This window comes from Anastrepha obliqua, chromosome 3 (assembly GCF_027943255.1).
Source record: "Anastrepha obliqua isolate idAnaObli1 chromosome 3, idAnaObli1_1.0, whole genome shotgun sequence".
Classification (NCBI taxonomy): Eukaryota; Metazoa; Arthropoda; class Insecta; order Diptera; family Tephritidae; genus Anastrepha; species Anastrepha obliqua.
The window spans coordinates 106,704,197-106,717,718 of NC_072894.1; the positions used below are offsets into that span (position 1 = coordinate 106,704,197).

The following is a 13,522-nucleotide window of genomic DNA, read 5'->3' on the forward strand; positions in this document are numbered from 1 at the left end:
AAGCACGGTATGGCGCCCACTATAGCCAAAGGGAAGTGCTATCCACACATCTGTTTCGTTATCAAAAAAAAAAAAATTGCGAATACGAGTTTGAATGCCATTTCATAAGGAATTTCATATAAACAAAATTTCAAACAAATATCAGCAAATTAATAAATCGTACACCGATTTTTTGCTCAATGCTTATAAGGCACTAAAGTGGAGAGAATGAACATAAACGGTTTTTCTCTGCGTAAGCGAATCTCTTATGAGCCAATCAACGTAACCATCTCAACAGGTTAAAGCTACACTCTTCACTCTAATCAAGTGTCAATAAAGCTCTCACCGCAAAGCTTTTAAGCCATGGAATTAACACTTCGATTACAACAAGCATACAGTCTTAAATGAGTGCCCATTGATATCAAGTGTGTGCCACGAGTCAAGCCGGTTAATGATCTAAACAAAACACAAACGGTTGATAATAAATTGAAATAAAAAACAAAAACTGTTTTAGTAAATGCAATTGTTTTAACTAAAATTCAAAACATTAAACTCGCAATTCTCAAAATTACAAATGTGCGTGTATTAAATCCCTATTAAAAACGCCCATATTTTATGATTAAATTGATATGTTCGGGTTTACATCAAAATGCTTGCTTAGCTTAATCTGCTTTGGCTTAATCAATTACGAATTAGTTGATGCTAGTGACATACCGAAGAACGATGAGAACAAACCGCATATCATTTTCATACTGGCCGATGATTTGGTAAGTAATTCTGTGAATTTAGGTAAGCTGTGAAAAAAAACTCAGCGGTAGGTCAGTAGGTAGGTAGGGTGGCTGTCGCAACGACACAATTAGACCTTTCGTAGGTCCATTGTGATACCACTAGAGCTTATCCTTACACTATGGGTTCCTTTTCAAACCATCCGGTAATTTTAATAAACGAGCAAAGTTTCGCTAGTTTTAGATGCGCTATGTCCGCCTGTTAAAAATGCCGTATCAAGAGTGCGGAGCCTCCTAGTAGCTAAGCTTTCACACTCACATAAAAGGCGTCTGACTGTTTCCTCTTCTTCTGTATTAAGACAGCTTCTACAGAAATCGAAGTACGGGAGTCCTAACCTTCTAGCGTGGCTGCCTATTAAACAAGGACCAGTTAATACCCCTATCATTAAACGAATGCTAGGATAAAGGGTTCTTCAATAAGGGCGGGTAGATGTTGAAATGGAATAAAATAGCGTTTGCTGTGTAGCACGTAGCGTCGTCTTGCTGGAACCACATGTCGTCTAGATCCATATGGTTCAATATGGGCCATAAGAAATCGGAAGGGCCACCAACGTTTGCGTTAATGAACACTCATTTTGCTAATAAAGTTTTATCATTTGAACGTGCTGTTCAATCGTGTAACTTGCCATGATGATTTGGCATAAGCAACTGAATAATAAACAAAAGATTTGACAGATGTCACTAAAACAAAATGGCTGCCACAGGGCGCCAAAATCGACCCGCGCAAATTGAAAAACCCTTTACATTATGGTTGTATAAGGCGGTTGTATGACCAATCTTAACGTATGGCTCGGTGGTTCGGTGGAAAACTCTAGAGAGAGAATACAACATCAAATTTCTTGGCAGAATACAAAGATAAGCCAGTGCAATAACAGTCGGTGCAATCAGACCATGCCCTAGGGAGGCCCTGAATGCACTGACACATGTAATTCTTAAAGATCTATATATCAAGAAGATGGTAACAATGAGTGCATATTATTTCGGATAGCCAAGCTGCAATGCAGACACTGGATTCGGCGACAACAACCTCTAAGCTGATGGAACAAAGCAGGAATAGCCTTACCACCTTGAGCGAAAACCATAAAGTTACCTTAATCTGGGTCCCGGGACATCGGAACATTGAAGGTAATGAGAAAGCAGATGAACTAGTAAGAAGGGATTCTGCCATGAATAACGCTTTTGCAGAATCGGTATTCACACCATTAGGTGCAGTCAAGAATGCAATTTCCCTAAAATACCTCGGAATCGCAGATTGTAGATGAAGAGGCCAGATGAAATGCCCACCTAAAACCTCAAGCAATCGACGACATTGATAAACATGAAACGACCGGACGCCTGGAGACTAACGGCAGTCATAATTGGCTTTTGGCATATCGGAGAAAAAGCAGCCAAAATGGGTATCCCACACTGCCAGAGTTGTAAACAACCGGAGAAAAAGAAAACAATCTTCCATTTCCCACGTGAATGCCCTGCCTTATAGAAGGAGATAATGTCATGCCTTGGCAAATCACTGTTCGAGCGTCTCGAACAACAGTCTGGCTTAGACGTCAACGACCTGATAAGTATCCTGAACCGCACAGACTGGATATAGCCATGCTGTAAATAACCGCAAAACAAGTTAGTAACGAGGATGTCCCAACAAAATAATGCGGAAGCGCTAGTTGGATTCTGGAAGAATTACCACTTAAAACAACCAACAACCCCTATCATTTTTCTTATACTTCTCTGTTAAATCTTAACAAATTTTTTGATCGACCGCTGAAATACACTGCAATGATCAGGTAGGCGAAATGATTGGCTAACTCCGAGTTTATTGGAGCAAATCCCTCCACCTACTCTGTTGTCTAGTTTTGAGCCATCTGTAATAGATGTTTATATCATTTTCTCGAACAATAAGCCCCTAATCCCATTCCTTTTTAGAAGGCAATACTGTGACGAAGGACTTATTTAAGTTGATATCCTTGGCCTTACAGAAATCCGTTGTACCAGGAATGCAGGGGAGTTTTTTGGAAATTGAAGAGTGTCCTCTCTGGTTCCTCTCCGACCACTAGTATACCGATGATTGGATTGGTCTTACAATTGCTGTGTAAAGCCAATATACGATAGATGGGTAAACACCCAACTCAACGGTAGTGAAGGGAAAGGTTTTGTAGCCACCATTGAACCATATTTGAACTGGAACGTGTGCAGGTGTAGTGGAAAGGGTTAGGTGCGGCACTGAAAATACTAGTAAATGCGTGTGTTTGGTAAAGAAAAACATCCTGGCGTTAGGAAAGGTTCGATTAACTTGGCTGATCAGTAATGATTTCATAGGTTAGGTTAGATTAAAGCGGTTGTCCAGTATGGGGCACACTCTGGCTCATAGCGCATTGTGATGGCGCGTGGGACTTGTGTTTATCTCTACTAAAACGACGGAACGATTCCGATTTTGTAACACTTTTGAAATGAATACTTGAACTTTTTTGGTTCAAATCAAAACTGTTAAAAAACTGTTTACCTAAAATGGTAAATCTGCGTCTGGATAGAGCAAAGTCAATGCCACGGGAGATGGGAACTTATCCCTTCCTCTCTGTTATCTAGACAGCTACTGCAGAAGTTATGTGTCTGCACACCCAGTCTCTGGGCGTATTTGTCTATTATGCAGTGCCCCATTATAACGGGAATTAGTGTGCTAAGACTGTACTTTTTTGAGTTAGCAGAGATTCTGTGCCTTTAGCATTGAGAGTCGGCCACAATTCTCGAGCGATTTTGCAAGAGAATTCTTTACGTCATCTTTCGTTCGCAGCTCTTGTAATATCCTCGTCTTACAAGTCCCTTATGACTATATCTGTGCCATTGTCTGTGTACTCATCTGTCAACTTGGTATCAAGTTTCACTAGTTCATTGGCCCACCAGATATCCCGAATGAAACAATGCCCAGAGATTCAATAATACAATGCCCAGGTTACCTTTAGGTGAAATGATTGAATGATTTCATATGCGTCGATCCAAAACTAGTTCCTAGTGTTGCCAAGAGTAATTTTATGGCCGTGTAAACTTCAGACCCTACTCGTGATACACTATTATTATACTATTATCCTTTTATCGATTAACAGCGCAGATTGCTAATCCTCGCCTTCACAGCGTAGTCGTGGGTAGGGTCAACCCCGGTAGAGGGTAGAAAATCAAAACCCGGAACAGCTAAGTAGTGATCTGCCAAATGCTACCATTATTACAAGGTAGACAAGCAGCACCAGTCGCATTTTTTTCACGGAAGATGGTACCTTAAAAGTATTCAAAACACTAATCTATAATTTAGTCTTCTGAGTGTTATTAGATACCGATGTAGGTAAAATATCAAGTTCTAAAATGACACAACAAAGCGTCAGGACACGTAAACTTAATTGTGTGTAGATTAAAGATTTGTGTTCAATTTTGCTGGATCGGGTCACATTCTCAGAAACGAACGAAACCGGCGAAAGGTTTCATCAAACGATAATGACATTCGAAGATTGTTTCGGCGGGAAGAGAATTGACTACACGCATATATACATTCGGATTACCATTGGTAGATTATAACCCAGAAATAAAAAGGAAAAAAAAAAACGATGCGGGTTGCATTGGAACCCAATGAAAAGCATCGTATTAATTCGAAAAAAAGGATTATAGAATATAAGAAATTTGAATAGAAAAGTTTTGTAGAAATAGATCAAAATGTTTTCACTTTTCGATGTCGCGGTGAAAGGACAATTAGTAGGGTCAATAAATCAAGAAGCTATGCCATCTCAGGTTCAATCAAGTTGGAAAGGTTCTTGGAGAGTTTCAAATCATTAGAAATCAATGCAGACTTGCCTCATGTTGAACAAGTGATTAATATTGAGAAATTTAGTGCTGTCGAAGCAGATTGTAAGCTAAAGGGATAGTATATTATTTACTCCCACCACGTTTCTGTGGAAACTACGCGAATCCTGTGTATTAACAACTAACTTTAATATTTACCACTAAATTTGCAAAAAAAAACAGGCGTTTTCTTGGAGTTTTGCGTATTTATAAATAAGATTTAAGAAATCGAGTAGATAACCACAGGCCAATCGTAAAACTCCCAATATTGCCGAAATTATGGTATAAATTAGTTAATAATTAATTAATAAATGCATTCAAAGCAAACATTTTCAGACAGCGACATGGTTTCTATCCGGAAAGATCTAATTGTAAGAACTGGAAGAAAAGGTTTTCTAACTTTACATTAAACTCATTAGAGAATGGGCTACAGTTGGATGTTCTATAGTCTGCAAATTTGCGATTCTATATCTCTTCTGCGGCCTGTTTCGCTTTAAGGCTCAAGGCGAGCTCACAATGGAAAACTGTTACAAATGGACATTCAATCATCTTAGACTCCTATACGGATATACCCAATCATTGTGATTATCACCCTCCCATTTTCTGCTTCAAAAAGAATTTCTTAATGCAAATCCCTTCTATACTGGAATGGCTTGAAGAAGATCCATTATCCAACAAACCCGTTAAAATCTACATGGACGAATCTAAAATGGGCACCGGTGTAGGCTCAGGGTTATATTGTGAAGAGCTTTTTATCAGTGAATCCTTTAAACTACCGGATCACTGTATTGTGTTTCAAGCGGAAATAAACGCTATTCATGAAGTCTTAAGAAGGTTAGAAATAAACAGAATATCATCAACAGATGTCTGCATTCTATCAGACAGCCAAGCTACCCTACGGGCCCTGGATGCATTCCCAATAACATCAAGAAGAATCTTACATTGTCGTCAATCTCTTAATGTGAAGACCAAACAATGTCGTATTATCTTATTCTAGTTTCCGGACCACAGAGGTATACCAGGGAACTGTTGGGCTGACCAACTTGTAAGAGAAGGTACCTGTCTGCCAAACACAAATAACTTTATGGAGGTACCTCTCGCAAATTGTAAGCTTCTTGTTGTGGACGCACTAATCAGTTCTGTAAATCAAAGATGGATTGGCACCAATACCTGTGAAATTGCTAGGCAGACATGGCCAAGGCTGAATCTACTTCTGTCCAAGAATATTATAAAATTGTGCAGACTTCAAATTAGGACCCTCGTAGGGGCCCTCACAGGACATTGTCTCATAGGTAATCACGCAAGGAGATTAGGCGTTTACATGCATGATTTCTGTCGTAGCTGCAGGAATGAGGAGGAGTTGGAAGCAACTCAACACATTTTCTGCCTCTGCCCGGCTCTAGCCAGAACGACAGCTTTACAACGACATAGACATAGCGCAGCGAATAAAGATCCAGCGGCTACGTTAGCTGGGTCATGTTGTCAGAATGGATACAAACACTCCGGCTTTGAAAGTATTTGATGCAGTACCAGCTGGTGGTAGCAGAGGAAGAGGAAGGCCTCTTCTGCGTTGGAAAGATCAGGTGGAGAAGGACTTGGCTTCACTTGGTGTGTCCAATTGGCGCCGGTTAGCACGAGAAAGAAACGACTGGCGCGCTTTGTTAAACACGTAAGCGGTTATCGTGCCAATTAAGAAGAAGAAGAAGAAGTTTTAGGAGTATTTCTGTGCATATCGATTGTAGAAATTCTCCATAGCTACAAAGTTATGGTAGAAAATGTAACTGCCCAACGAGAGTTTAATGCCGCACAGGTAGCGTCCTTCGTTTGAGGCACTTGAAACTTTAAACTCGTTTTTCTCGAAACTACTTTTTCCGGGACGGTCTGCATGATAACTCATACAGTTTTTAATATTTTTGATGCGATTATTTTTTAATATTCGAAAGTGTTTTCTGTATAGTCTGTCGAGCGGAATTTTTGAAATTTTGATTAAAAAATTTTATAAACACAATTAAAGTGTGACATTTCTGACGTATAGCGCATATTTTTTTTAAATGCCGTAAATTGCAAAACTTTATGAAATTCAAAAATCCAACTCGGCAAACTATAACTACTATACACTTTTATTTTACAAGAATTTTTCTACTTCTTACTGATCCATCAACATTTCAAAGAGAAATGATGCAGACCGTGGAGCAACAGTTTCTCTTTAAGCGCTTTTTTGGCGCTGCTGGACGTATGTAACCCCTTAAGTGAGTTCTGGCGCATCCCTAGGCAGACCTCTAGCTCCATTGCTTTTTACAATCTTCATTACGTTAGAAGGCTGAAGTCCAAAAAACAGCGAATTTTCCAGAATTTTTTTTTGAGAAAACTCTTAAATTTATCTACAGCTGATTTCCGAGAGCTCTTCTCAAAAAAGACATTTTGTCACTATATCTCTGAACTGGATCCTCTGAAATTAAAAAACCTAACAGATTTCGTTGAAGTAATGTTAAATCTAGTAAATCGAAGGAATAAGCAAACTAAATTATTTTGACAAAATGGTGGTTTATCAAAAAAAAAATCGATTTTGACCAAAATTTCGGCCTTAAATTGTTTATAAAAAAATATATATATTTCGGCGAGAAAAAATCTTCCATTAATTATTAAAAAATATAAATAATATGAGACTAATCGGTTTAGCCGTTTTCGAGTAATATTGGTCACCGACTTTGAAAACACCATTTTGAGAAAAACGCGTTTAAAGTTTAAAAAGCACTTTCAAGCACTCTGAAACGTCGTTTCAAATTTGCGTTTAACTTCGAAAATATTCACCGGAACGATATTAAATTTTCAGCGTGTATTCTTAAATATACATATGTACATTAAGAAAAAAAAAATGATTTTTTGAAAATTCTAACTGTATATAACCCCTTAACGATATGGTAGATGCTTTTAGTTTTTGGCGAGTGCTTACTCTACGGTGCCGATCGAAAGCTATACCAACCTATAAAAAATTTGTGTTTGCGTAACTCCGCAGAATGGTATCAACTCTCTTATTTCGTGGTGTACCAAGAATTGATTCCCGCTTTGGTAATCGTACAACATAAAATTTTCACGCCCTATTTTTTCTATACGCCCCAATATGTTCAGTTACATGTACGATACGCGTGCTAGTTGTAATCGCGACCTTGGAGTTTAACTCGACTGAAAGTAAAATTGTAATTACGTCATTTCCACTGCCAACTCCACGCACAGATTTATTAAGGGTCTATGGTTAATTCGGTGTAAAACAAGCATATTTTTCGAAATTTTTTTTGTCGACACAGTTGATTTATTCAAAATTTTAAAATTACTTCATTATAAAGTCATATTTAAAGAATATTGTGTGAAATTTTCATTGATTTTTATGAAGAAATGAGTTGGTGGCAGCGAATCTTCGCGGACGTCTCATAAAAACGTTTTATTGCGGTGTCCCTCAGAACTCATTACTGGATCAACTAAACTCAAAAAACCAAATTGATTTCATCAGCTAATAAAGTTTCGCAGGTAACAACGTCGAATTTTTTTTTTTTTTTTTTTTAATTTTTTAAAGCGCTTTGAAGTCAAAACACCGATTTTTCATAAAAAAAACTTGAAAACTTTGTTGTTTTAAAATATGACAAAATTAAAAAAAAAAAAAACTCGACGTCATTACCTCGTGAATAAAGTAAAGAAACAAAAAAACCAAATTTGAAAAGAATCGGTGCAGTAGATATGAATCTACAGTGGACACCGATCGTAAAAAAGCAAGTGTGAGAAAAACGCGTTTAAAGATTTTCGGCAGCGTGAAATCCGGTTGGAGAGGTAGATACTTAATCCTTTGTGTCTTTGTCAATTTTACTCTAATGCACTTCAAACTTTCACACAATAATCTTAAGATGTTATAGAATAATTAAAAAAAAAAAAAAAAAAAAATGGAAAAAAAAAAAATACCATACTACCCCCTTAAACGGAACTCCCAAGAATTTATTGACTGCTGACACTAAAAAGTATCTTTTCATGCCTAGTAAGATTTCATTTTGTATGTAGTAGTAAAATTAGTACTTCCTAGCATGACAAATTTTGATTGCAAAACCTAAAGCTGTTACCCTTCGAAACATTTCAGGGCTTCGACGATGTCAGTTTTCGTGGATCGAACGAATTTCTTACACCAAATATCGATGCATTGGGTTATCATGGTAAAATTCTGAATCGCCTATATAGTTCGGCAATTTGTACGCCATCTCGTGGAGCGCTAATGACGGGGCGTTATCCCATACACACAGGTCAGAGGGTTTTTTGTATATACCGGCGCTAATTTTAATTTTATCTCCCATTTTGGCTTGCAGGCATGCAACACTATGTCATTAGCAACGAGGAGCCATGGGGCTTGCCGGAGAATGTTACTATGTTGTCGGAAATATTTCAAAAAGCTGGCTACTCCACCAATTTGGTGGGTAAATGGCATTTGGGTTTCGGGAAACGTGAATTTACGCCCACACATAGAGGCTTTGATTATCATTATGGTTTTTGGGGTGGTTTCATTGACTACTACCAGCGGCGTAACAAAATGCCGGTAGGTTTATTTCACTAATTTCACTACGTCGAATTTTACTGACTTTAATTAATTTTCGAAGGTACGCAACGTTTCGATGGGCTATGATTTTCGCCGTAATTTGGAGCTGGAATGCGCAGATATTGGCACTTATGTAACAGATCTTTTCACGCATGAAGCTGAACGCATAATTATGGCGAATAATAATACAAAACCTCTACTGCTTGTAGTCAGCCATCTGGCAGTGCATACGGCCAATGATCAAGACCCATTACAAGCACCAGAGGAAGAAATTGCAAAGTTCCAATACATCAAGGATCCTAAAAGACGTATATATGCAGGTGAGTAGTGGAGCACTCCGTACGGTTTTCGTTTCTTCCTTAACTTATCATAATATTTCACTTTGACTAACCACAGCGATGGTCTCTCGCCTGGATCAGAGCATCGGACGTATAATACATGCGCTGGAAAAGGCGAATATGTTGCAGAACTCTATTGTAGCCTTCCAATCCGATAATGGAGGACCTTCGGTCGGACTATTCTCAAACTCTGCTTCAAACTTTCCTTTTAAGGGGGTATAAAAAATTAATTTACCCAATCAGTACACAGCTTTAACTCAATTTGTGGTATTCTACTTCACTACCCACAGCAAAAAGTCACTCAATGGGAGGGTGGCGTACGTGTACCTGGTGTTATTTGGAGTCCATTACTACACAAACGCGGCTCGATTTTTCAGCCAACAATGTACATTGGTGACTGGCTGCCCACTTTGGCTGATGCCGCCAATATTCCACTTTCTCGTTCGGGCTTACGACTTGACGGCATCAACTTATGGCCAGCACTTAGCGGTGATTCCTTTAATCAAAGCAAACAAAAATTAGATCGAGAAATAGTTCACCACCTCGATGACATATGGCACGTGGTTGCGCTCCTACAAGGCGACTGGAAGTATGTGAATGGCACAATGGCGTCGGGGCGCTTTGATACCTTACTCACCTACCGTGAACTCTACGACATCGATCCACGTAGCTCCGATTATTTCGCGGCTGTGGCGAACTCAACGACTTCGCAGATATTGCGCAGATACGACGCATCAACATTGGAACGCAAACTAGTGAATAAATTACGTTATGAGGCTGCAATACGTTGCGGGAATGGCGTACAGCGCAGCTGTAACGCTCTTCTGGAAGAGTGTCTCTACAACGTGGCTGTGGATCCGTGTGAACGGAATAATTTGGCGAGCTCACCTGAATATGGCGATATATTAAGACGCATGCGTAGACGCGTCGAGCAGCATCGGCACACCGCTTGGCCGACTAATAATCGCAGAGGACAATCGGAGTATGATCCGTCTTACCATCGCTGCACATGGACGAACTTTTTACAAGACACGCCCACTGATGGTGAGTAGTAGCGGTGTATGCTGGCAGACTGCTGGACGAAGACTAATCAAATATTATTTGTGGCAGATTATCTCGTTTGCGGCAATGACGGACCACCATGTGAATCAGCCAATTGATGCGGAATATGATCCCAAGAATATCACTTTAAAATCAATTTTGTAGAGAAGATAATAAAAATTAGCTCCTATTGCTTTTTTGTACAGGCTTACATGACTCCTACGCATCCAGAGGCGGCGTTGTTGAATGTAGAAATAAATTAAGATTTCAAGTAGTTTCTGAGACAATGGAAGTACAAGAAAGCTTAACAAGTCTTCTTTTTCTTTATAGGCGCAGTGGCCGCTTAAGCGATTTTTACCGAGTTTAACACAACGCGACAGTTGTTTTTTTGTCACGTACTAACCAACGCTAATTCGGATTACTAAGTGAAGCTAAATCCTTTTCCACTTGGACCTTACAACGCCGTGAAGGCTTTCCTCTTCCTCTTGCTTGCAGAGCCGCTGATTATGTGCCCATTCGTTCGCCATGACCTGATCAGTGGAGTCGCTGAATTTTAATTCGCTGCTGTACATTCATGTCTGCGTACATCTCATAGAGCTCATCATTCTATCGTCATCGCTTACCCGCAAATGCCCGCAAATCTTCTGCAGAAACATTGTTTTGAACACTCCAAGGGTCGTCAAATCAGTTGATTAACTAGTAAGGAATGCTAAATTCAGTTGGAATCGAACTTTATACAAGGTGAGGTTCCAACTAGGCAAGACTGGGCTAAAGAAGAAACAACAGGAGCTTTGTTCTGATAACTTCGAGTTTATTTATTAAAATAGTCCCCTCCGGCCTCGATACACTGCTTCTCGAAAGAGTGTTTCAGGTCATTGACCCAAATGTCCTTCAGGATGTCGATACAAACCTTTTGGATGGCCTCTACGGACGCAAAACGTTTTCCTTTCATGACCAAATGCAATTTTCCGAAAAGATAGAAGTCACAGTTAAAATGCGATTTCTGGTCAAAAAATCAGTGACAAGAGTGGATTGTCGAGATGGTGCATTATCATGCAATAGGCACCAGCTTCCTCCTTCCCGGTATCCACAGGCGAATTCAACGAATGCCAAGATGGAAAATTGCATCGATGGTTTGGCCCATTTCCACGAACTCCTTGTGGACAATTTCTTTGGAATCGTAAAAACAAATGAGGATCGACTTGATTTTTGACTTCTCGAAACGCGATGTTTTGGGTGGTGGCCCGTCTGGGGCCTTCCATTCGGCACTTTCAGGATTATGTTGGAAAAACCACGTTTCATCACCAGTTCCAATGTTGTAAAGGAAGTTATCGACCTTTCGCGCCTCTTTAATGAGGTCTTTCGAATGTTGAATTCTGAGCAATTTTTGGTCCTTAGTTAACTTGTGCAGAATGAAACGTGCACAGACCTTTCGTAAGCCCAAATGATCAGTTAAAATGCGATAAATCGATGTTTTGGAGATATTCAACTCCGATTCCGTGAATTTCACCGATGACTTCGGTTCATTTTTTATAAATTCACGAAGAATTTCGATGGAGTTTTCGGTGATTACTGATTTTGGGAGGCCCGTATGTTCATTGGTAGTCTGGCTTCAATTCATGCGCCCACACAATTTTATACGAATTGGGACAACATTCTCAATTCACTTACAAAATAAGCAACGTTGACTCTCTGGCGATGCCCAATTCAATTGATCAACACCGAGTCAACGTTTCTGAACCTTCTTCGATACTCGTCGCTACGGCTTCTAGATTTTCTTCACGTTACATTAACTCTATCTAACTGGTGGCTTAAGGTAGAATAGAGTGTATCTATGATATTGTACTTACTCTCAAGTGAGTGAAGAGCTTGTGATATTCTGCTCTATGTGCGGTTATATAAATTAAATTATCTTATCAGTGCTTCAAGTGCGCAAACTCTCAGAGCATTTAATGAGTTCGCTGATATTGTCCTATCACTTAAGTAATTTTGTCGTAAGTGATTTAAGGGGTTAGGGGTAGTCAGGGGCCCGAAAAAATGATGATTTTCACACATTTTTTTGCTAGTCAATTGCTTTGTTTTACAAAAATAAAAACATAGCATTAATACATCATGTTTCGACTTGACTTTAGCAAAATTAAAAAAAAAAAAATTAATAATTGTAAAGGTTATCGCTGTTTGTGTTGAGTCCGTTTCACCAGAAGTTCCTTGCGGTAATCATCACAAGTCCATGGAGATCCATCTAAAACCAATCGGATAAGAGAAATTAGTTTTATTAATGGATAATCTTGTGCATGACCGAAGCTTTTTTTTCAAATTTAACAATATAGCGGTCCTCAGGAAATATTTTTCAGATTTTCGAGAAAAAAACCAACAATTAATTGTTTAAAAAAAATGAAATTTTTAAATAAAAAATCCTTCGATAAAGTACGAGTTTTTTAAGTTTTTCAAAAGCGGTATACATTTTATTGAAATCTACCAAGTTTTATCGGTTTTATGTTACAGTGATCAGCAGTTAAAAACATTTAGTTTTGAGAGAAACGCATTTAAAGTTTTGCAATCTGCTCCGGAGCGCCCGAGCACCCTTTGTTAATTGTTGAATAACTCGAAAAGTATTTGTCGGACTCACTTTAAATTTTCACACAATATTTCTAGATATAATGCTTTAAGAAAATGCAAAAACAAAATCCAATTTTTTGAAAATTCTGTCTACCCTTAACCCCTTAAATAACTAAAAATTTTAAACGGCCGCCGTTCATGTGTGAAAACCATTCGGTAGTGGGAGGAAGCATAACGTAGTAAATGAAGCGCAAACACTAAAGGTGTTTTTTTAGAGGTTAGGTTTTCAAGTTGGCACTACTTTTTTCGTAGATGGTCTTTTTGACAGCTGTCACTTGATTTATGCTCAGTTTGGTTTGCCATTTCATAATGAATAGACTTACACCTGAACAACGTTTGCAAATCGTGCAAATTTATTACGAAAATAA

At 38.8% G+C, this 13,522-nt stretch overlaps 1 protein-coding gene across 1 annotated transcript; it reads left to right on the forward strand.

The window, feature by feature from the left end:
• The first annotated feature begins 398 nt into the window (after positions 1-398).
• On the forward strand, positions 399-10,746 carry LOC129242837 (arylsulfatase B). The gene is made up of 7 exons (XM_054879702.1): positions 399-746; positions 8,707-8,866; positions 8,930-9,156; positions 9,218-9,476; positions 9,553-9,710; positions 9,785-10,538; positions 10,605-10,746. Exons 1-7 carry the CDS (start codon positions 609-611, stop codon positions 10,652-10,654), a joined length of 1,746 nt encoding a protein of 581 aa, XP_054735677.1. The 5' UTR covers positions 399-608; the 3' UTR covers positions 10,655-10,746.
• The last annotated feature ends 2,776 nt before the right edge of the window (positions 10,747-13,522 follow it).